General features: G+C 40.2%; 1 protein-coding gene across 1 annotated transcript in view; it reads right to left on the bottom strand.

The window, feature by feature from the left end:
* LOC136863581 (lutropin-choriogonadotropic hormone receptor) overlaps nucleotides 1–26,290 on the bottom strand; it is a 97,131-nt gene that overhangs the window by 53,711 nt on the left and 17,130 nt on the right. Inside the window, exon 4 of the mRNA XM_068226002.1 lies at nucleotides 21,308–21,839. Coding sequence (XP_068082103.1) covers nucleotides 21,308–21,839 — 532 coding nt within the window. The remainder of the gene's footprint in view (nucleotides 1–21,307; nucleotides 21,840–26,290) is intronic.

Raw genomic sequence — 26,290 nt, 5'->3', positions numbered from 1 at the left:
AGAGTTGCTATAGTAGCCCCTGTGTATACAACAAATGTGATAGACATAAAGGTGAAAATTACAGGCCAGTAAGATCGACATGCGTTGTATGTAAACTTTGGGAAGGCGTTCTTTCTGATTACATTAGACATGTTTGCAAAATTAATAACTCGTTCGATAGAAGGCAGTTCGGGTTTAGGAAAGGTTATTCCATCGAAACACAACTTGTAGAATTCCAGCAAAATATAGCAGATATCTTAGATTCAAGAGGTCAAATGGGCTGTATCGCGATTGACCTGTCTAAAGCATTTGATAGGGTGGATCATGGGATACTACTGGCAAAAATGAGTGCAGTTGGGCTAGACGAAATATTGACTGAATGGGTGGCTATATTTCTAGAAAATAGACCTCAGAGAATTAGAGTAGGCGAAGCTTTATCTGACCCTGTGATAATTAAGAGGGGAATACCTCAAAGCAGTATTATTGAACCTTCATGTTCCTTATATATAAATGATATGAGTAAAGAATTGGAATCAGAGATAAGGCTTTTCGCAGGTGATGTTATTCTGTGTAGAGAAATTGATAAGTTAAAAGTTTGTGAGCAACTGCAAAATGGCCTGGATAATGTTGTGAAATGGACAGCAGGCAATGGTATGATGATAAACGGGGTTAAAAGTAAGGTTGTGAGTTTCACAAATAGGAAAAGTCCTCTCAGTTTTAATTACTGTGTTGGTGGGTTCCTCATGGGGGCCACTGTAAACATCTAGGTGTTAATATAAGGAAAGATCTTCATTCGGGTAAACACATACATTGGATTGTAAATAAAGGGTACACGTCTCTGCACATGGTTATGAGGGTGTTTAGGGGTTATAGTAAAAGGTAAAGGAGAAGACATATAAATATCTGGTAAGACCACATCTAGAGTATGGTTCCACTTTATGGGTCCCTCACCAGCATTACTTGATTCAAGAACTGGAAACAATCCAAAGAAAATCAGCTCTATTTGTTCTGGGTGATTTCCGGCAAAAGAGTAGCATTACAAAAATGTTGCAAACATTGGGCTGGGAAAACTTGGGAGAAAAAAGAAACGAGCTGCTCGTCTAAGTGGTATGTTTCGAGTTGTCAGTGAATAGATGGCGTGGAATGGCATTAGTAGGCGAATAAGATTTGAGTGGTGTCTTTAAAACTAGGGAAAATCAAAATATGAAGATAAAGTTGGAATTCAAAAGGACAAATTGGGGCAAATATTCGTTTATAGGAAGGAGAGTTAGGGACTGGAACAACTTACCAAGGGAGATGTTCAATAAATATCCAATTTCTTTGAAATCAATTAAGGAAGGGCTAGGAAAACAACAGATAGGGTATCCGCCACCTGGGCGACAGTCCTAAATGCTGATCAGTATTGATTGATTGATTGATTAATTGATTGATTGATTGATTGATTGATTGATCGATCGATCTTATCCGTGCTCATGGGTATCGGCCCATATGATTAGAATCTTTGTTTATCTGTGTGGGTAATTTGAACGCAGTCCTGAACAAGTGTTTTATTTATTTGTGCCCGAGTGATCGGAATGCACACATGTAAATTAGGCCAATTCCTTGTCTATGGGATATTACTATCGCATCTCATGAACGGTTAGATATCGAGCCTTCGGGCAAGAAACTGGGGACTTAGCGAGGTAGGCAACACAACGAAGTAAAATGTAATTAGAGACATTTTCCATATAAACAATGTCATGCTAATTTCCAGGGTTCGTTACCCGTTTTCATTTGTGTACATTTTGATAATAACATTAATTTGTGAGTATGGTCGTGTCAGTTTTCTTGATTAACCAACGGTCTGTTATTCGTTTTGTTCTATATCTTTTATTTAGTATGATTTTTACTTATGTTTTTAGTTTAATAAGTCCATTTTACCCGATTACCTGCGTTCTCATTCACTAGATGTATGTGTACGTATTACCTGTCCAAATACTTTGGTATATTTTAGTAATTATAAATTTTATAGCCCATATCGGGGCGCACAACGCGCTTCTGCCCTGAGCTAGGCCAAAATTAAAACATGATATGGTACATATAAATTTGGTGCCCAAAGGGGCGGCAATATTGTTATTTGTGGGCAACTTTATATCCACGTTGGTAGATATAAATTTGGCTACGAAACAGGTGGCAGTATTGTTGTTTGTGGGAAAATTGTATGTCCATGTTGGACCACATCATATTGACACCCACCTTTTAGGTATTTTCTATAGTAGGGTTATTGGTTCGGAGCCTTGGAGTGAGCATGTTATACCAAGTGTATCAGGCATTTGTAGTTGTTTTCTGGCAAGATGTCAGTCATTTTCGATTTTTGAAGCAGGTATAGGTAAATTCGAACCTTGCGCGTTAGTTATATTATTGATTGTTTATAGTAAATTTAGATACACGGCATCAACCTCAGTCTCAAGTGAAATCGTGTAGTGATAGTTGCATCGATATTGAAGGTTAGGGGCTTATAGCCACAGTTCGGACAATAATAGCCTCAATAAAATATGTTTACGTATTGATGTCTAACACATAGCATTGAGCCCATAATTAGGAATCCTAGCAATTTTAATAGCATATTTGTGACTACAAAGTTAAAATTATTCAAAATTAACAGATACAAGCGGTTATACACATTATCATGATAGCATAAAATCAGGGAATGAAATCGTAAGGCAGCTTCTTAATGGCGAGTTTTTGAGGCAAATTTGTTTGAATTTATTAACGTAGAATGATAGAATTTATTGAGACTTGGAATATGGAATTTATGTAAATTAATCAATAGGTGGTGATGATCAGAGCGCCTTCACATTTTAAAGAAGTGTTATGTCTGTAACTTTGGAGGACTTGTTAGTGAGGATAGACAGGGCTGCAGAAGAAAATACACGACGTGAATATGATCGGATAGTTAAAACAGAACAGGAAAAAGCTGAAATATTAGATAGGATCGATAAGCCCGGGGAGAAGACTGGTATGTTGAGCGAACAATCAAACCAGAATAATGGGACAATAACTCAGTTAACACAAGTACCTAAGTTCACGAAGGATAAGCTGGGGAAATGGAATAAAAATTGATACCGTACAACAGTGTTGTAAGGAAGGAATGGATAGGGTATAGAGGCAGTTAGGTGAGGTAGAGAATAGAGCACAATAACAGGTAGAAACGCTCAGAAGATCTGTTGAGGAATTGAATATACAGGTGGCCGTAAGTGCAGAAAATACAGAAAGGCGATTTGGTAAAAACACTTCCAGCCTCGACGTTGCGCGAACCGAAATGGGGAAGAATGGTGGTGCGATTTTTAAAGCCTATCCAGGACACAGAATCGCGATTTAATGCCATGTCAAGTGAGGTAAGCGACCTCATAGCCAGCGCTCAGCAGAGGATGGAAGAGACAATAGAGAGCGAAATGAGAGAAATACAACTGGAAACACAGGAAAACGTGAAGAAGGTGAAAGGATAGATAAGGTAGGACGTAGCGGAAGAAATAGCGGACAAGGGACGAGAAATCCAGAAAAATATTGCGATCATGAACCTGCTAAGGTTAACAACCAGGATATAAGGACTAGTATACAGGCATGGGCGGAAGTGAGCGAGAAGAATAAGACCAAATTAAGAGTATTTGAGAAGGGATAAGAGCACATGAGATAAAATGGAACTCTTGGATTTGCGAACAGATAAGGAAGTTAGCAAGATTAAATGCTCTATCCAACAAACAAGTATAGGAGTAGGGGACCGTACGTTTAATGTGGAACATAGTCAAACTAGCGAGCCCACTGTATTGAGTGAGCTGTTGAACTTGCCGCGACCGGAAGAGCGTACTTCAACTGCCAATATACGAGTGGTCCCGGTGTACAACATTGTTCGTACAGCGAGGATAAACCACGAAAATTAACCGGAATGGACGACAGGACACCATGAGCATTTTTAGGGAGATGGATGGTTATATTCATGATTGTAGGATACCGCCAGAAAGAAGACCTGAAGTATAGAAAAATTCCAAGTGGATTCCGTACTGAAATGGATGATAGCATTTAGATATACTTTCCGCACATGCGAACAGTTCAAGGTGGCGTTTATGAAGAAAGTTTGGGACGTTACTGTTCAGCAATGGTTAAGAATGGAGCTATATTCACGAAATTATCCGGCAGATTTACCTACAAAATTCTCAACATTTTCGTATCACAAATGATCAAATTCCGTGATTTAGATATTCCACCGTCAGAGAGTGAGACCATAGCTGCAATATCTACGCAAGTACCGATCGATGTCCTAAGAACATTAATTGCGGCAGCCTTCAAAACCGCAGCGGAAGCAGAAATGACACTAGGACAGGTGGATAAAACGTGTAGCCAAAGTCATCGTAGGACACGTCACGCCGAGGCGATACACACGGTAGGTTTGGCCGGAGACCGTAGGCCGCCGACGAATGTCCGAAAAATCACGGAGAGGCAAAATTCAAGAACTAAGACCATATCTGGAGTATCTCGAACTGAAGTGAGTGAAAACAGTGTGGAGCCTGGAGACTAAACGACCGGATAAATAACGCGAGACATAATGACTACGGCTGTAATAAAGGAGATCCAAGTGGGAGAAATTACCCGAGTGGACATAACGGAAGGACGTACCGAAATCGATATGAAGACTTCGCTGGATAAAGAAGGCCATACTACCAGTGGAACGAAAGAGAAAGTCGACATGGTAACAGTAGAGATAACTACCCGCAAAGCTTTTGAGCAGAGATATAGAGATTCGTGCAGATTTATAAATGAATTGTGAGATGAACACCAAGAAGGAACAAGACGAAAAGACGCTATTCAGGGTCAGACGGACGATAAATATCACGGAGCTGAGAGTGACCAATACCGGTGCTGTCGACAACTGCACCAAGGAGAGGGATTGGACCAGAATGCTCAAGATTACGATGCCAGAGGGGGCGCGTACAAGAAATTCAAAATTAATTGAAGGAGATAGAATGAATTTCGCAGGGGACCAGATAGAAGACGGATGGATCGTGGAATCGGTGGATGTGTGGATTATACAATCATAGGACTTGATTCATGAAGAAATTAAATTAAATCCCAAATCAATTGTGCGATTACCAATTATCTACGTAAGAACTGAGAACCTTTGATTTCGTCCTTTGATTGACACAGGTGCGACAATCAGTGTGGTTCCACATATGTTAATAAATGAACTGAAGTCCCGAGTTCATATTCCGATTATTCATCGCAAGACTGAAAGTGAGAGGAATAATTCCTGATAGAACGGCTGTATGTAAAGAACAAGCCTTGTTAGACACCAGAATCGGAAGGTCAGTTATGTTGCATCCATGTGTAATTTTACAGAAGATGGAATATAATTTAATATTAGGGACAGATTTTCTGTGAGGGTATAATGCAATGATTAATACAGGACAAAAAACGTAATATTCCTGACTGAAAACACTGAAGAGGAAATGAAATTAGATCAGGCAGACGACGAGTTCGGTGAATAAAGGATTTGGACAGCTACAGCAGAGAAAGGGGAAAGGGAGTCTATTGTTTTTCCGACAGGCTGGATAGAAAACTGCACTTAACTTCCTGAAGATCTACAGGCCATGATAGCAAATCTCGAGGAAGAAAGTGAAGAGGGGAATTACTGCCCGAAAAGATTGCTGAAGCCCCTGTGAATGAGGAAGGTCGTGAAAAATTTAGAAAATTTTAGTGAAACATCAGTCAGTATTTGGATAAAAACCAGGAAAGATACCCAACTGTCATTGTTTTTTGTTTGAGTCATCAGTTCGTAGACTGGTTTGATGCAGCCGTCCATGCCAACCTATCCTGTGCTATCATTTTTATTTCTACGTAACTATTGCATCCTGAATCTGCTCTAATCTGCTTGTCCTATTCATACCTTGGTCTACCCCCACCGTTCATACCACCTACACTTCCTTCAAAAACTAACTGAACAAGTCCTGGGTGTCTTAAGATGTGTCCTATCATTGTATCTCTTCTTCTCGTCAAATTTAGCCAAATCGATCTCATCTCACCAATTCGATTCAGCATCTCTTCATTCGTGTTTCAATCTATCCATCTCACCCTCAGCGTTCTTCTGTAACACCACATTTCAAAAGCTTCAATTCTCTTTCTTTCTGAGCTAGTTATCGTCCATGCTTCACTTCCACACAATATCACGCTCCACACGAAAGTCTTCAGAAACATCTTTCTAATTCCTATATCAATGTTTGAAGTGAGCAAATTTCTTTTCTGAAGAAAGCTCTTCCTTGCTTGTGTTAGTCTACACTTTATGTCCACCTTACATCTGCCACCGTTAGTTATTCTACTACCCAAGTAACAATATTCATCTACTTCCTTTAAGACTTAATTTCATAATCTAATATTTCCTGCATCACCTGCATTCGTTCGACTGGACTCCATTACATTTGTTTTGGACTTATCAATTTTCATCTTGTACTCCTCACCCAAGACTTCGTCCATACCATTCAGCAACTTCTCTAGATCTTCTGTAGTCTCGAATAAAATAAAAATATCACCGGTTAACCTCAAGGTTTTGATTTCCTCTCCTTGGACTGTGATTCCCTTTCCAAATCCCTCTTTGATTTCCTTTACTGCCTGTTCTATGTAAACATTGAAAAGGTGGGGTGACAAACTGCAGCCTTGCCTCACGCCATTCTGGGTTGCTGCTTCTTTTTCAAAGCTCTCGATTCTTATCATTGCGGAGTATTTTTTTTTTTTTACAGATTGTAGATAATTGTTCGTTCTCGGTATCTGATCTCAATCACCTTCAGAATCTTAAATAGATTGGTCCAATCAACATTATCGAATGCCTTTGCTAGATCGACGAATGCCATGTACGTGGGCTTGTCCTTCTTGATTCGATCCTCTAAGTAAAGACGAAAAGTCAGGATTGCTGCACGTGTTCCTACATTTCTTCTGAAGCAAAATTGATCTCCTACCAACTCAGCTTCAACTTGTTCCTCCATTCTTCTGTAAATAATACCTGTTAAAATTTTGCAGGCATGAGATACTAAACTAATGGTGCGGTAGTTTTCACTCCTGTCAGCACCGACTTTCTTGACAATAGGTATAGCAATAATCTTCCGAAAATCGGAATGGACTTCTCCTGCCTCATACACCTTACACATTAAATGGAATAACTTTGCCATGCTGGTTTTTCCTAAGACAGTCAGTAATTCAGAGGGAATGTCACTAATTTCAGGTGCCTTGTTCCTATTTAGGTCACTCACAGTTCTGTCAAACTCTGACCTCAAAATTTGATCTCCCATTTCATCACCATCAACAGCCTCTTCATAGCCAGAAACAAATTATCTACATCTTTACACTGATACAACTGTTGGATATGTTCTTGCCATCTTTCTGCTTTGTCTTCTTTCCCTAGAAGTGGCTTTCCATCCGAGCACTTAATATTCAAACACCTAGATTGCCTTTATCCAAAGGTTTCCTTGAATTTCCTGTATGTAACATCTTCCTTTCCCAGGACAATACAACCTTCCAAATCTTTGCACTTCTCCTTCAGTCATTCTTCCTTACCCACCTTGCACTTTCTATCCTCTTGAGTCTTTAATCGCCTGTATTCTTTTCCGCCCTCTTCATATCTAGCATTCTTGTATTTTCGTCGTTCATCAATCTGGTCTGGTATCTCCTGAGTTATCCACTGATTCTTAGTTGATCTTTTCTTCCTTCGTACTTCATTTTTCATGACTATCTCCTCTTTTGTGTTTCATTCATTCTTTCCATTTAGCCCTTGTGCAACATGTTCCTTGAAACAATCCCTCACACTCTTTTCTTTCAACTTGTCTAGATCCCTTCTTTTTGCATTCTTTCTTTTCTTCAATTTCTTCAACTTCAGATGGCATTTCATGACCAACAAGATGTGGTCAGAGTCCACATCTGCTCCTGGGAGAGTTTTGCAATCCAACAACTGTTTTCTGAATCTCTGCCTAATCATAATGAAGTCTATTTGATACGTTCCGCTGTCTCTAGGCCTCGTCCATGTATACAGCCGTCGTTTGTGGTGTTTGAACCAAGTATTGGCAAGGACTAAATTATGATCTCTGCAGAGTTCAACCAGCCGAATTCCTCTTTCGTTTCTTTGTCCCACTTCAAATTCTCCTACTATATTACCTTCTCTTCCTTGGCCTACCACTGCATTCCACTCTCCCATCACAATTAGATTCTCGTCACCTTTTACATATTGTATTAAATCTTCTATCTCTTCAGATATTCTTTCGATTTCCTCCACATCCGCTGAACTAGTAGGCATATAGACCTGCACTATTTTAGTGAGAATTGTTTTAGTGTCTATCTTGACGACAATAATTCTTCCACTATGCTGGTCGTAGTAGCTTACCCGCTGCCCTTTTTTCCTATTCATTATTAAACCAACTCCTGCATTTCGCCTGTTTGATTTTGTGTTGATAATTCGGTAGTCGCCTGACCAAAAATCCTGTTCTTCCTGCCAAAGTACTTCACATATACCAACTACATCTAAATTTAGCCTCTCCATCTCCGTTTTCAGATTCCCTAACCTAACACAAATATTCAACCTTCTTACATTCCACGCTTCGACTAGCAGAACGTCAGTATCCATCTTCCTGATGATCGCCCTCTCTCGTGTAGTCCCCATCCGGAGATCCGAATGGGGGAGTTGTTCACGTCCGGATTTTACCCGGCAGGAAGCTATCATCAGTACATCATTCATACAGAGAGAGCTTCATGTCCTCGGGAGGTAGTTACGGCTGGAGTTTCCCTTTGCGTTCAGCAGTGCAGCAGTATCAACACAGATAAGGCATGTTGAGTGTTATTACAAGGCCGTATCTGTCAATCATCTAGACTGCCGCCCTTGCAACTACGGAAATTCTGCTACCACCCTTTTCGATGAACCATTCCTTAGTCTCGTCTCTCAACAGATACCGATCCGATATCGTTGCACCTGCGGCTCGGATATCTGCGTCATTGGGCACGCAAGCCTGCCCACAGCGCCAAAGTCACATGGTTTGCAGGGAAGGGATCTCCAACTACGAGTACAAAATTGTGGTGATTAATTCGGAACTTTTCGAGCAGAAACCATATCCCATACCTGAAAACAATTTTACCAGGTCAAAGAAATTATTGAGAGGATGGAGGGGAACGAAATTATTGTCAAGTCACCAACACTACTCGTAAGTCCTGTTTTAGCTGTGCCTAAACCAAATGGGTCTATCAGATTATGCTTTGATGCGTGATTCATTAATAAACGGTCAGTATCTGAAGATGAGAAGCGCCTGCCATTGAGGACATAAGTTTCGAGGCATGAAATTCCTTGGGACTGTAGATCTAACCTCATAATTTCATCATATGCCATTACATGCTGTGTCACGTAAGCTATCAGGGTTCAGGTTTGATAAACACACGTTCAGTTTTCAAAGACTTTCGACCGGTTTGATGAACTCTAGATCTGCGCTCATCCGAGAAATTGGAACGAAACCTCAGTCAAGAAGTAAATGACCTCACGATACGCTATATCGATGACATCAGTTTTTGCTCTAAGGCATTAGAAGAACACCTCAGAAAGATCGATTTAATATTGGCAGATTTAAACAATTGCAAATTTAAAGTAAACATGGAGAAATCCACTTTTGCTAAAGGAGCACGTTATTTCTTGGTCATGTTATCGATGGAAGAGGAATAAGACCCTACCAAGTCGAAATTGAAGTTGTACATAATTTTCTAAAAAACAACAGGCTTATGTCAGTTTTAGCAGTTCATTGAGTTGCTTGGACAGAGACTGTAGCACCTTTACAAGAGCTTTTGAAAGCGAATGGTAGATGGCTATTGTAACCGTCCAGGCTCCTCCAGCCCTACTAATTTAATAACATCATTTTACGCGATATCATTTGATATCAAGTTTATCCGCCATCGTCAATCATTTGTAATCAAGGCATTTTGGAATCATATTGTATATAATATAACATCGTTTTATTATTTAAATTATTATATTATGTAGGATAAGAATGCATTATGTTGTAAATACGGTCAATATGTTGAGACATAGTTGTTTTCATTTCATCTCATGTTTGTGTATACGGAGGGTTATTCTTGAAGCTTGGGATTTTGCGTGAGTCATGGGTTTATTGTATGACCAAGGCTTGTAAACAGCGACCCGTGCGTGAGGCTTGCAAGCTGGTCAGCTATATCATCGCCACGCCTTCTGGACTTGTCCAGGAAGAAGGGAAGTGGAGTTGATGCTTCGATCTATCGAATCAGATACTTCGTTGTATATGAGTTTTGAGATTGAACTGTTACCAAGAGTGGGGTGAGCCCGTATATATACTGATTCTCAACACGAGAACGGGACCTTAGAACCTTACGACCTTCCAACCTTACAACCTTACAACCTTACAACCTAACTACGGAACTCCATCTCTACTACTTCTACTGTGAACATCTACTTTGAACGACGTGATTTGATTTTTGAAACAGTGTGTGGTCGCTCTGCGACATAGTTACTTTTGTACAATGTGTTGTCGTTTCGGTAATGTTATCGGATCTGCGTGACACGAAACAAGCTTACGGCTTGTGTTATATTCAGTAAATATTCTGGACGAAGAACTATGTTTAAGTTCAAGTCTACGGAAATTGGTACAAGTCTGTACCGTATAAATAGTATAGCTCAGTTGGATTGAGATTTCTACTAATATGGAAAAATTCATATCTCTGAATTTTCCCCTCATACGATCAACGCTGATCAGTTTTTACAAGTATAGGGCCAATGTCTATTTTAAAGACTGGGCAAGCAGGGAGTGCTAGTCCAGATAGCCCGTACCATATCAGAGAAGGAAGGAAGGATGTCCATGGAGCAAAGTCTACATCGAGAAGAAGAGAACGAGTAACCACGGAAACCAGATGACTTCAACGGAAGCTGCAATTGGTGAGCTTCAATTAGATAAAGCAAGCAATAGTAAATTCAGTAAATTATAAATTCCTCCACGCTTTAAGGAAACTTTTCCGATTCATCTCATTTTTTTTATAATAAATTCATTTGTATTTTATATTGCGTTAATTTTCCTTCTTAAGCGATACTTAATGGTTAATTATTTAAAATCCTACCCCTGTGATTTAAGTATAAGTCTCTATGCTAGTAAATATAAATTTTGGTTTACAGTTGTATTTAAAACTGTAACCATGGCGCCCAAACATTATATAGAGAAATGGGGAACCATGGAATGTTAATTGTTTCTATTTGCGTGGCAATTTGCGGGCAAGCCACAAATAGTTTATTTAATATTCATGTGTCCCAAGATAATAACTTTCATCTCCCCAAGTGTTTTTGCTGAGGAGGGAACAGTTACACTATGGACCGTTTTTCATGAGAAGGCATTCATGAAGACCAAAAATGTGTTCGCGAAATCATGTATTCATATACGTTTGAAATGACGTATTTATACGGAATTTTCACTTGTTCATTTTTGTTACCTGATGAAAACTTAATTCTTCTAGTTTAATAAAATGTATAGTTCTTACATGTTTCGTGCACAAATATGCTCAGAAAATTGATTGGAAGGGAACAGTGCACCCGTGTCTCGGTCTGAGTTGGGCGTGGCATCGCTGCGCGGAGAATTTCATCGTTCTTTTTCGATGTTTAAATTCAATTTTAGAGCTCGTTCTTGCAGAAAAGCTCTCCATAGATGGCTCCACGTGTGTATTCTTTGTGTGCAGCGGTAATACTCTTTGGTATTGGGGACTTCCTTGGTTTCCATAACTGCGTGTTTTTTGTGAAAATATTGTCACGTTGCCTGTTTACCTGTGTGCATTTGGATGTATATTCTTTGTTGTTGAGATGATGTCCAGAAGCTGTACTCGATGTAAGAAGCATTCACATGATAATAAGCATTCCCCATCCTATTTAGGTTGGAAGGCTGATCATGCCGCAGTCTGTGCCGAAAATTACAGTGGGTCTTCGCCTAATATGGAGCAGTAAAAATATTTTCTCGCTCAAGTGATAGTGGAGGTCTGGAGTATGTAGATTTATATGGGGATGCGGATTCCAAAAGTTACAAGGCAGTGTGTGATTCCAATCCATACAATGGTAAATCAAGTCAATAAACTGGAATGTGTGGGCCACTACAGAAAGCGTTTAGGAACAGCTCTTACAAAAATTGCATAACATAACAAGATGATGTGTGGTAGAGGCAAATTAACTGGGGCACTGACAGACAAGTGTCAGAATTATTTTTGAATTGCTTTGCGTTCCAACTGCAGTTCCGTAAAAGATATGCAAATGGTATATGGGAAATATTGTAACATTTGACTGCCCATAAAGACAGGCCTTCCCGTCACAAGTGCCCTATAGGAACAGACAGTTTGGTGTTCATACGAACGAGCCAAAGCTGGCAATCTACTTGACAATTATAAGCATAAATCCTAAATGCAATGAGGCCTGTGTATGAGAGGCTCTGTGATCCAAAAATGTTATCAAAATGTCTTTATGGTTTGACTCAAAATACCAATGAATCATTCAACGTTATGGTATGGAAGAGGTGTAGAAAAGTACATATGTGGGGCTGTCCACTCTCAAACTGGGTATAATGGATGCTGTTTTACACTTTAATTGTGGAAACAAGGTTGAAATAGAGGTTTAAAGAAGAATGAAGATTGCGTCTGGTATGTAATTAGCATCGGGAGTGCCACAAGCTGATGAGGCACGTGTACTCAAAAGTCAGCTTCAGAGCACTGCTGACCAAAGACACCGAAGGAGGTACCTCAGGGGGAGAAGAAAGCTGAAAGAGGACAAGAAACCTGAAGAGGAAGGTCCCACCTACGCAGCGGGAGAATTCTAATACTTTCAGGTAAAATGAAAGAGGTCTAATCATAATGCAAAACTTTTAACTTAATTTACTCAAAACTAAGGATTATGTTTTCTTTTCAGGTTAGAACAACAATAAGTCGAGTTCTAATTCAGATATCTACTTCAAAAAGGTCTCAAATTGAAGATAATTAATTTAGGAATGTCCTGTACTAGAACTGAGGAAAAAATATATCCCCGTTCAAAAACTGAGTATATAGAAAAGAAAAATTATTTTTGAAATTTTGCATTTAAAAAAGAATGTGTTATAATTCTTTGTGCAAATGTGATAAACTAATACATTTAGTAGGAGACATCAAGAACACTAATGATAATAGTTCGGCGAAATAAATATTAAAATAAATGCATTTTTATAGTTGCTAGGTAATTTCAAATAGTACCCTTTTTATTAACAAAAAATTCTTGGACACACCTTAAAATATAAATTGGGGAATTTGATAGCATAACAGTCTTCATTTTCGTTCCTGTTAAATACTAACAAAATTTTAAATTTTTGGTTTAAAATTATGGATTTTTTATGAAACGTACATGAATGCCTTGGGATATCCGCCTTACAACAGAAGGTTTACCATCCAAACGGACCCCCCTAATGTTAGAATTGGGGCCGTTCTTTTCCAAGAAACACATGAATGCGAAAATAAGATTACATATCTGGCTTTCATGAGTAGAAAATTGAGGCCCCATGAGCTGAAATGGACAACCACGGAGCTGCAAATGATATGTATTGTTGTGGCATTAAGTCAATGGAGGAAATATATTTATGGCTTTCCTATCACTATCAGGACGGACCACAAAGCACTGACCTTCATACGAAAATCGAATGTAGAGCGATCGCATTTGCCGCTGGTCACTATTTGTACAGCAGTTGGATCTAACTCTAGAGCACTCTTCTGGAAAACTAAACATAGTAGCAGATGCTCTTAGTATAAACCCTAACCTACAAGAAGCTACTACTAACCTAGGCCAGAACATTATTGGTAGATTACGAGATATCGGTAAAGAACAGGCTAAATACCCACGTACTCGTCTCCAGATAGATTACTTCAAGAAGGAACTCGAACCCTGAACTCCAAGGTTCATTGAGGCGCAGAAGAAGGCTACATCATTCCATTACTTCAATAACCTACTACATAACTTCATTGACGAAATTCATACTAAATTTCGAATTGTAGTCCCACCGGTGCTCCAGATCGATTTAATTTGGTTAGGACATCATACAACTGGTCATGCTGGCATTGACGAGGTGATGGCCGTACTGAAGGAAACATTTATTTGGCCTCGTATGAGAAAAATGCTACATCAAGTGCGATACTTGCCAGTGTATTAAACCAAACACTTTTCTACTTAAGCAAACACCCAAAGCCTCATTGCCTAGCAAGCCTAGAGAGATACTTGCAGTAGGCTACTGTTGCGGACTTCCAGTCTGCCTCCGTGGGGTAAAATTCATTCTCGTCTGTATGAAGGTCTCCTGTAAATTCCTAACCCTGTGTCCAGCAGAGGAAGCTAACATAAGATCAGCGCTGAACCAAATTAAAAACAAAATAATTTTTAGGATTGGTAAACCAGAAAATATACTAAGCGACCATGGACCACAATTCGCCCCACCTATATTCAATTGCGAGCTTGAGAAGTTCAAGCATATTTTGAGTTCTGTCCATCACCTAGAGTCGAACCCTAGTGAACTCATAATGCGAGAAGTTAATAAGTATTGCCATATTTTAAACCCCAGGGAACACTGGAATTAGTTAGATGTCATCCCTATAATCACTGAAAGCACTAATACTTCTCGTCATGAATCAACCGGACAGATACCCTCGGTGTACATTGCAACGTGTATTCGACTAGACCATGGCATGGAGTGATACCTTGTCTAAGTGCCCCTAGACCATCTACAGAAGTGTGCATTAAAACACGGTGGAACGAATGAAAGCGCAGGCAGAACGGCGCTTACGCAGGACGATCAATGAACTAGTGTTGGTAAAGAGACCTGGTACGTCAGATGTGCTTGCTCGTTTTTACCACAAATTTGCAGACTTATAGATTGGTCCATATCGAACTGTTCATTTTTATGACAATAACACATACAAACTCAGGAGCATGGACGTTTCAATAGAGAAAACTTTCAATGCAGAAAACCAAAAGTCCTGTTACCCACCAGGCCAGATTAGGATCGACGATATACAAGATGGAGAAAAGATGGGTGATGGAGATGAGGATAGTGAAGAAGAAAATTACATCGAAAATGAGGAAGACGGAGAGAAGGAGACTGTGATCCAGGTGGAAGTAGAAGAAGAGGAGGAAGCTTAAGAAAAAGTAAACATGGTAAGTGCTGAAGACCCAATGAAGCCTAATGGACACTCATACACTGGAGTGAAAGCAACCAGAGGAATTTCCAGGCATTGCCAGATATACACTACCAAGCAATGAAATAGAATGACATCCTACTGGAAAACGCTCAGCGATTGAGGATCGAGAGAAGAGGAAGCGAGGGAAATGAGCCTCAGTGTTGAGAAGTTCAGGTTATCCATAGATAAGAAAAGACATATTCATAATTTTTTCTTTCCCAGTTGGTAGGAGGATGAACCATATCATAATATGCTTCAATTTATTTATTGCAATGCTGCGGTATAGTTTTATTTAGCACTCCATACAGTCAGGGGAAATGATGGATGGAACCCTGGTTGGCCGTGCCATAAGCTGTGAGAACCCCGAATTCCTCTAGTTGGACTTGAGCCGCAAGCCGTGATTGAAATCATGCAGACCCCTATATGTAGGCGTGCCCAAGCGCAGAAAACCTGGAGGAGGTGGGATTTAAACCAGGGGATGTACCGAACAATTTTCACAGGTTAACAAACTTCTCTTTTCCAGTTATGGAATCATCTGAATTTCAATCAATTAATCCGCCATTAATCTAAATTCCACAGATCTGACACCACACATAATTAAGTCTAGAGTTATCTAGTAAGAGGAGTTGATAATATTACACATTTCTGCTAAAATGAGAGATATGCGTATTTACGGGAGCGGCCGTTAACAGTTGTATTGCTGTTACAAGGGAAAAGGGACAGTTTGTCGAGGTTACCCTAGAAGCAAGCGTCCTCTAGAGGCTATAAATTATGTGGTGAGAAAGGAAGATCCCTCATTGTCTCATGTTCACTGGCTCCTTCTGATTTGAAACTCCAAAAGCGACGTGTCGTAATTCGTGAGCTAACAAGATATATTTCTTTATGAAGCTTTCGTAAAACTTAAATACAATGGCCGTGAGGTAGCTCAAAGGAGCAAGTGAAGAACTAAAATTATAAGTATTACCTTGTACGTACGCGAACTGTGTTCTTAACGTGTGCGAGTCGTTTAAAATATAACTGCTGTCAAGGAGTGATTGAAACCGGGCTAGTTCTCTTAATTTAGTGCCTCACAGATTAAACTTACATCTACGCGGAGGCTATAGTCAAATAGTAGCCAGTGCAAAGGTTGCAATCGTTGATTTTTACACGCTAAGCTGTGAAGTAGATGTTTCTAACGTGGCGGAATATTTTCAGCTACAACCGACATCAAGGAGAGAGCAACCATGAAGTATCCCGGAGTCGAGAACAGGACCTTCATCCCTGTGCTGTGTAACGTCGTCATGGGCTAAGCACCCATGGCATAGCGGTTATGTGTCGTCGCTGATGGAATAGTTGCTGCCAAGTTAAGTCTTTTTGTTTATAAGCATGTGAAGTGATATCTAGATACACTAGTTAGGGCATACTTAAACATGTAAATTAATCTTTAAATGTAAGCCTGAATGGCAATTATTTTGTTCATTTTAAGTAAAGTTAAATACGTTCATGGCTGTAAGAGTACAAAGTCATCGAGCTAAGTGTTGTACATAATTTAGATGAGGATAAGGTGTAGAATAGGTTGGTTAAATACATATGTGTGTTATAGTTATTAGTACTTTATTCCAGTGTGTGTTCATTTTAGATAGAGTTATTCGGGCATATTCTTCATAAAACCAAGTGGGGTGTACGCCATCGGTGTCGTGATATTTAATAAGATTAGACGAGAGACAGCATATGATAGGATGTTTCTTTGAATGCCGTATGAATTTCAGCTGCGAGGAGACGCAACGGGAGATCTTTCAACGCCCAGTGTAGAGTAGGGACTTTGAGTATGGTGGCAGGGAAATTCATGAATGTAGCGGTCATCGAACCGATGATCATTTATATGCGAGACTAGAGAATTGTCGATAGATATTTACAGGGCTGCGATGACAAGAGATAGGCGATGGAAGCCATGGTGTTATATTTGAAGCTACGATAAATATGAGTTGGTAAGCCAGCTTGTATTATACGAGAATAACGTAACGCTGTGATCTATATTTTGCTGGTGGGAAATGCATGCCATTCTTAAGCACCGAGAAAGTTGACCAGGCCCCGACGTGGTATTGTTCTTACCCAGGTAAAAAGGCCCCCTTCACCCACCTTTAGGCTGAAGGCAGAGGGAGAATTAAAAGTTATTTACAAGTGATGGCGTTAGCTGAGTGAATTGCCTTACCACAAAGCCTAGTTACTTCGATGTTTGTTGCTAAGCAGCTGATCTTCTCTGTCGTGTCAATAATGTTGATATGCTGAGTCTATGTGTGAGAGATGCAATGTTCCGTGCCCGGTTATGTGGGGTACTAGACCCCATACGTCCATCACCTTCAGTGTATATATTCTGTGTGTGTTTTTGCAGGTGTGGTTAGTATATATATATATATATATATACCTTATGCTTTTATTGTTGTCTCCAGGATATTTATTTCTGTGTTGTGATGTTGTCTTTTGTTGATCAACTGGAGACATTGCCGGATGGCTAATTTTTTGATGAAAGGTTCTGAACTTATCCGTGCTCATGGGTACGGATCCATATGATAAGAATCTATGTTTATTTTGGATGGGTAATTTAGACGCAGTTCTAAACAAGTGTTTTATATGTTTGTGCCCGAGTGATCGAAATATACATATGTAAATTAGGCCAATTACTAGTTTATTGGATATTGCTAGCACATCTCCTGTACGGTTAGATATGGAGACATCGAGCAAAGAACTAGGGACATAAAGAAGTAGGCAACATAACAAATAAATTGTAATTAATGCATATCCCATGTAAACAATGTCGTTCTAATTTCTCGGTTTCGTTACTCGGTTTTATTTGTAAGAATGTTTTAATAATGTTAACTTATGTATATATACGTGTCACTTTTATTTGCTTATCCAATAGTCGGTTATAGGTTTTGTTTTATTTTTATTTAGTATAATTTTAATTAAAGTTTTCGTTCAATAAGTCCATTTTACAAGATTACCTGCGCTCTTATTTACTAGATTTATATGCACGTATTATCTGCCCATATACTCTTGGTTATTTTAGTAATTAGAGACTTTATTGCGCACATCCGGACGCACCACGCCCTTCTACCCTGAGCTCGGCCGAAATTAAGACAGGTATGTTAAAATACAATCCATTTTATATAATTACATAACAATGTTTAGCTCCTAAACATGTTATTTCTTTAATTAAGTGGCTCAGAAGTTAGAAAATACTTGAGCTCTGTCATGTTGAAACCACATCCTGCAGAGATCAAGCGGTGGCATATGTTCCAAAACGGTGGTAGTTCATCTTGGTGAAACCGCAGATAGCGTTGTCTGCTTGGATAGCCCTCAAAGAAATGGGAAATGACCCCATGATTCGACACCATACATTCACGCCCCGCTATACCTGGAAAGCTGTGTGTCGCACCCAATTGGGATTATCCACACTCCAGTAATGCATGTCATGGCGATTAACAGTTTCATTGTTGTGGAATCATGCTTCGTCCTTAAATAAGAGAGTCGCTAGAAAATCAGGATAAGTGTCCACATGCTGTATGATCCATTGACTGAACTCCATCCGGGCATCAAAATCATGACCATGGAGTTCCTGGTGTAAGTTCAGACGTACGGGTGAAACCGGTCGGTATGCAATATCCGCGTAACAGACACTCGGCTGATGTTCGACTCCTGTGCAATGACCCGTATGCTACTATGGGGATTACGCCGCATAGCGTCAAACACGACCTCTTCCTTATCAGCAGACAGCACGGGACGATCTCGAACAGACCGTATCCTTCCCAAGGATGCAGTATCCCGCAGGCGTGTTTCCACACTCCGAAAGATCATGTCCGTCGGTGGTCGTCTATCCGGATAGCGTTCTTGGTCCAGGCGTTGTGGCTGATATGCATTCTGTCTACCTTTTCCATTGATACGTAATATATCCACATACTCATCACTGGAATACATTTCGAAGCTTACTTGCCATCGGAAGTTGTTATCGTTCCAATGGGGCACTCTTTGCTCTACGTTTGGTCTACGAAGCTTGGGACATGTACAGCGTAGCTAACTGATCACATACCAATCTCTCCTCATCCTCGTCCAACCCAGCACCATACCCAATGCAACGAACATTCGGTCGTTGACAGGGTCAAATAAACCAATCAGTCCTTAGAAGCTGTCAGTATGCAACCACATCCCAGGCAAGTGGCTGATAAAACAATTCGTATGTGGGATTCGAACTTCCTACCTCGAGCACTGTCCACTATCACATTATTCCCCGCCCGCTTGCCACGTCCGCTACTGCGACACTTGACGTATGCCGCCCACTTTCCAGCGTATACCATACCGTGTTCCCGGTCTGTGCGTCCACCTCCTGTTTTAAAGTACGTGCTCTGAGTATCTGTACTCGTTTTACGGGTTCATTCGAGGTACCCATAATGAATTAATAGTGGTGCTCTCGACTCCTGCTTTCTTCTATCCCGTAAACACACATCTCGTTAAATTACCCCGATTTAGGGAGAGGGACCGATGTCTTTCAAAATTGTAGTAAATGTGAAAGGATGCATAAAATTGGATCGCAAGGGGCCGGTGGTCCTCCCGGTAGGCTATACTAACGTTATGTATTAACCGTGAACTTTTCATAACTGAGGCATTTTATCTTCGTGAGCCTGGAATAGTTCAGTAATGTATTCATTCTATTTATATTTATATACATACCGTATTTCCTTCAAAAATTTAGGCGATGATAACTATATCTAACAATTTACAAGTCTTTAGTTTGTTGCAATACTGCAATACCATTACGCTACGTCATAGATAGTGAACATGTATACTTACATATATATGAACTATATAATTTTCTGGGATACGTGTGCATCTTTTGATGACATAAGTTTTGTCATTTCTAATATCGATTGTGAAAGTTACACTTTGACCTATTATTTAAAGATGATAAATTGAACAAAGGTCCTGTACTGGAATGCGAGGTACCGTTCTCATTCAGTCTACGAAATAATGAACCATGTGTTTTTGTAAATAAATTGTGGATCATTTATAATCCATATAGCACTTGCCCCGCCTCTGTGGTGTAGTGGTCAGTGTAATTACCTGCCACCCCTGGAGGTGCCAGTTCGATTCCCGGCTCTGACACGAAATTTGAAAAGTGGTATGAGGGCTGGAACGGGGTCCACTCAGCCTCGGGAGGTCAACTGAAAGTGGAGGTGGATTCAATTCCCACCTCAGCCATCCTGGAAGTGGTTTTCCGTGGTTTCCCACTTCTTCTTCAGGCAAATGCCGAGAAGGTACCTGACTTAAGGCCACGGCCGCTTCATTCCCTCTTCCTTGTATATCCCTTCCAATCTTCTCATCCCCCACCAAGGCTCGTGTTCAGCATAGCAGGTGAGGCCGGCTGGGCGATATCCTGGTCATTCTCCCCAGTTGTATCCCCCGACCCAGAGTCTGAAGGTCCAGGACACTGCATTTGAGGCGGTAGAGGTGGGATCCCCCTCTGAGTCTGAGGGAAAAGCCAACCCTGGAGGGTAAGCAGATTAAGAAAGAAAGAAAGAATGGCAGCACTTGCTGTTAAGCCGAAGTTTTCTATTGCACGACATTTTCTATCAATCATGTATTGTCGCTGTGATGTTTCTAATAGTTCTGATAGTTAACAAATCTCTGCCAGTACCTCATGTGACGATGAGGTAACAATTTGAGAACATTTTAGTTGAGCAAAACGTTTCTTGTACAGTATTGTTTGGACTACAGAAACCATACGTTATGAAGCTCACAGAGGTTGGAGTGAGTCCCTGAAGTATTAGTTGACGTATTTTTCTTCACTACCACAACAACGACGTTACAAGAGTGTTCAAAAGAAACGCCATCTATATTTTATATATGGCAGAGGTAGCTCACGCTGCACACTTATCTACATTTCGCTTATAATTACCATTTGAGTACTGGAACAATTTACACTGCCTTACACGTTGAATTGTAATAATTGTACTATATTTAAAGCAGAGTTGAGAGGCCAGTTATCATCCTTACCCGTTACACTAGATTTATCTAAATGATTTAACATTGAACTATTTTACCCTGTTGTAATACTCACCACTTTGCCAGTCAATGGCGTAATTAAAATATTGGCCCATGGATTTAGAATCCATTATAGCAATGAGGAGGAGATATACTCCCATACATAGATCAGCTATAGCTAGATTGCACATCAGGAACTTCGGCACAGTCATACGAAATCGTGAGCTCATCATCACGATCAGTACTGCCAAGTTGCCAAATAATGCCAACAGTGCCACCAGCCAAACGAAAACTCGCAGCCACCAGTTACCCATGAGATCTTCACAAGGGTTAAACGCGTCAGGGGATGGGTAGCAAGTCACATCTCGATAGTCTTTTACTATTGTGCCACATAGTTTTTCTAATGTTCCAGGTATCAAAATGGCTGCAGTCGGGTGAAACATTCCATCAATTTGTGGTCCGACTCCATCTCCAGAGCTGGACACTGAGGCAAGCGGGTGGAACCTGCCCCAGCCTGTAGCAGATACATTCCATGGGTCTTCCACTTCACGCCTAGACCGTTGCACTGGGGTTGGGGCTGTGGTTGTGGTACATTTCTGAACAATTTCCTGTAACATAATTCCAATTAATTTGTAACAAGTACATTAGTAGGTTATCAGAAGTAATATCCAAATAAAATCTACTTAAATAACGTAAACATTAGCGTAGCGTATCCCAGTGCAGACTGAAAATATTTAAGAAATCACCATGCGAAGTCTTATATGATTCACATTCTTCCTCTAGTGTAAAATAGGAACACTCTTCACAAACCACGTGATTATTGCACGTTATACTCAAAACAATAATATGCCATAGGCTATCAAACTACTTTTGGAAATTAAGACAGATGTTTGTCAAAAGCATAGGTTCAGCTACATTTGACCTAGACTTGCTTAGCCACCACAGGCAACCAGATAGTTAATAATTACTACTGTTATTCCAAATTATTGCCTCAGAATACACCAGTTACATGCCAATAATAGAATTACCATGTGCAATTCCCTTCCGAAAGACATAATTTCACACAGCCATCTGTAAACCTTTTCGAAATGTATCCGAAACCGGTAATCTTCGTCCAGGATTTGTTCTTGGTATCAGAATCCAGCTTCTCAAGCATTACGTCTTGCTTCTTCGTAGAGTAATACCATATTCAAGTACTCATAATTTTAAGCAAAGTAGTTACCCACACAGGAACAATGACTCGAATGTATAGACACTATCCTAGCCCTTTCACATCCTTACGTTGCCAAAAAACTTCAATGCGTAAGGATGACATAAATACAATTTACACACAGATTTTCCTTGCATAAGTAATCACAGTGTGGTGTATCATGCCCCTCAGCCCGTATATTGGTAGCCTATATCAATGAGTGCAGTATGTACGTTTGTGCTTGCCGGAATGTGTCTAGCATAATGCTTACAGCCGTATACTCAGCGCGTTTTTCCGTAGTCGTTTGTGATATTTATTATGTCTACCTCACTTGAACCGGTTTTGCATTGTGCGGGGTGCAGGTGATACACCGGTATATAATGAATAGGTCATACTTTTGCTGTGTATACAAGTATAATTTTCATCGAATTGGCTGGAATCCAAACCTCTCAGTGCCGACGTGCTAACGCTGAAAATGTGAAAGTATTCGAGAGTGTGCAACATAATTTACTGTGTATAATCTCAGCAGCAGCGATTGGGAATTAGAAGTGGGGGATCACAAGAGTAGAGATCAAAAAGTACCCTGATATAAGACTATAAAGGAGGGGGGTTTGGCAGGACAACAAAATTGAAAAAAGCTAGAAAATGGTAATTTTTTTACTCTCTCTGAGTGAATTTCGATAGAGACGTAATGGTTGAGTCTACCAACTGTAGTGTGGTAATAATTGTGCTATACAATACAACTTTCACCAACGGGACAATAATTACACGTGCGTTACAATTAAAAAGTCATTTAGTATTTGACTACACACTGACAAAATAACAGCCCAATTGACTGAGTGAGACTGCCAGACTGAAGAATGCGCGTGGCAAGCGGGTGAACCGTTGCTGCGAGAGTCTCCTCTACTTGCCGTGGCGTTGTACGAATCGGTTAGTCTCAACGAACGACATTTCGTGAGTATTTCCGCAAAGTATTTTTCTTAATAATTAAATAAATTAAAAGAAGTAATTAACTGAAAATAACAACAGATATTGCATACATTGCTTTTTAAAATAATTCCTAGTTTCAGGCCATTTTAAAAATAACTGTTAGGTTCTTCATTCTGCCGAAACTTAGAAAAGTCAGATGGCTAAAATAGAATAAAATATTTTCCCCCGTCGCTCCCCCTAATCTCCGCTACTGTATAAACTGAAATATTAATCATAAAAAGTGAAATAAATGAAAACATTATGAAACACTGAATGACATATTTTGGCCAAATGAGCGGACATCTTCAGCTTCCTAAAATTGCATTAAGAAATCAAATTGAAGAAGGTTCACGATCCGTATTTCAAACGTGTTAACGAATTGTATACATGCACACACGCATAATCATAAATAGTTTTCCACGTGAAGAGTTAACTGGGGTAATCTGTAGATGCCTATTTAACCCCGGCACTCTTAACGAGAGTCTCTCACACTCATCTCGTCATATTTTGTGCTGTTTATTTTTTCATTTTATTTGCAGAAGCTTCTCCTTCTATTTGATGCTCATGAATTCCGTATGTTATAGTATAATGGCCTCGTTCATTATTTTATTAGTCGTTCTTCATTTTGATGCGCTTTATTTTCACATTGCGACGCTGACACCCAGGTTGAGTCTAATGGACTCTTAAGTATTGTCTGGCCCATCTAAAATATTTTTTCAGTATTCTGTTGGCTGTTGTGTTGCGGAAATGTGCTAGATACTATTGTAACCGTACTGAAGTAATAATGGGCTCTTACAAAAAACCGTTCATTCAAAATGAGTAAGAGGAAGCTGTCAGAATCTGAAATCCGTGTGATGTTTTATAGTGAAGATGATTGGAGTGAATGTGTTTTCAGTGAAGACAAATCAGACTATGCCGCCTCTGTGGTGTAGTGGTTAGCGTGATTAGCTGCCACCCCCGGAGGTCCGGGTTCGATTCCCGGCTCTGCCACGAAATTTGAAAAGTGGTACGAGGGCTGGAACGGGGTTCACTCAGCCTCGGGAGGTCAACTGAGTAGAGGTGGGTTCGATTCCCACCTCAGCCATCCTCGAAGTGGTTTTCCGTGGTTTCCCACTTCACCTCCAGGCGAATGCCGGGATGGTACCTAACTTAAGGCCATGGCCGCTTCCTTCCCTCATCCTTGCCTATCCCTTCCAATCTTTCCATCCCCCTACAAGGCCCCTGTTCAGCATAGCAGGTGAGGCCGCCTGGGCGAGGTACTGGTCATACTCCCCAGTTGTATCCCCCGACCAAGAGTCTGAAGCTCCAGGACACTGCCCTTGAGGCGGTAGAGGTGGGATCCCTCGCTGAGTCCGAGGGAAAAGCCGAACCTGGAGGGTAAACAGATGATGATGATGATGATGATGACAAATCAGACTATATACCGGAAAGTGATGAAAATGGAGTTGAGGAGGAGAATCATGCCAGTGTAATGAGTGACATAAACGATATGAGTAAAGTTGTTGATACTGATCTTATTGATAGTGATAGTACACCTCAACCAACAGAGTGTGTATGTGGTAAACATGGTCTTGTTTGGAATGTGCACCCTCCAGAACCAGGCGAGGTAAGGAAGCGTAATATCCTCAAATCTCAGAACAGAGTTGTCAAGCTCCTACCTTTGAAAACAGCCATAAGACCTATCTGTGTCGGTGCGACGTTAAGCAACTTGACTTTAAAAACAATGAGCGGACATCTTCAGCTTCCTAAAATCGCATTAAGAGTTAAGTTATGCTACTGCATGAGCAGTTATTAAACTAAAACTATAATAGTAATGACAGTTCAGAATTTAAATTGCGTAAATGAATGCATTACACGTAAAATTTAGGTACTTGTGAGACTTCAAAATGTCTAATGATTAATGGAGGGGGTATATAATGTTTTGTAATTGTGAAATGATTGCCGACAATGATAAATAAAATTGATAATAATTTCAACATTAAATATTATAACTTTGGATAAACACTGTACGCTTAAAATGGATGTTTGCCTGTGGTTAATTGTGGTAACACATGAATTAAAATAATTGATTAATTAAGTGATCTGGTAAACACTAACCTTCATTACACAAATTTTGCATGTGTAATAAGCATGAATAAATTAAGGGATGCTAATTATCATAATATTTGGCAGACATTTGTGTCACTGATGACAATTTAAATCATCGGCTTGATGATTATTTAAATAGGCTTGGAAGGTCGTGAATATTAAGTTGTGTAAAATACAGTTAGTAGATTCAGTGTGTGACCTGAATCATTTGTCCTAGTTTCTGGAACTTTACATTGTTAGTGTTGTCTTATTATTTTCTAAATATTAATTTATCTTGTAGTTTTGTACCTAAATAGATAATAGAGTTAGGTAGAATGAACAACCCGTCAGTCTCAGTTAAAATAAAGGCAGCATTATCCTTAATCCCTAGAAAGTCAACGCAAAACCTACGAATTTAAATGTCACAAACAAACAAGTCCGCCTCTGTGGTGTAGTGGTTAGTGTGATTAGCAGCCACCCCCACAGGCCCGGGTTCGATTCTCGGCTCTGCCGCGAAATTTGAAAAGTCGCACAAGGGCTGGAACGGGGTCCACTCAGCCTCGGGAGGTCAACTGAATAGCGGGGGTTCGATTCCCTCCTCAGCCATCCTGGAAGTGGTTTTCCATGGTTTCCCACTTCTCCTCCGTGCAAATGCCGGGATGGTACTTAACTTAAGGTCATGGCCGCTTCCTTCCCTCTTCCTGTCTATCCCTTCCAAACTTCCCATCCCCCACAAGGCCCCTGTTCAGCATAGTAGTCGAGGCCGCCTGGGCGAGGTACTGGTCATCCTCCCCAGTTGTTCCCCTGACCCATAGTCCGAAGCTCCAGGACACT

Source organism: Anabrus simplex, chromosome 2 (genome assembly GCF_040414725.1).
Source record: "Anabrus simplex isolate iqAnaSimp1 chromosome 2, ASM4041472v1, whole genome shotgun sequence".
NCBI classification, from domain to species: domain Eukaryota; kingdom Metazoa; phylum Arthropoda; class Insecta; order Orthoptera; family Tettigoniidae; genus Anabrus; species Anabrus simplex.
This window is presented reverse-complemented; position numbering and strand designations above follow the sequence as displayed.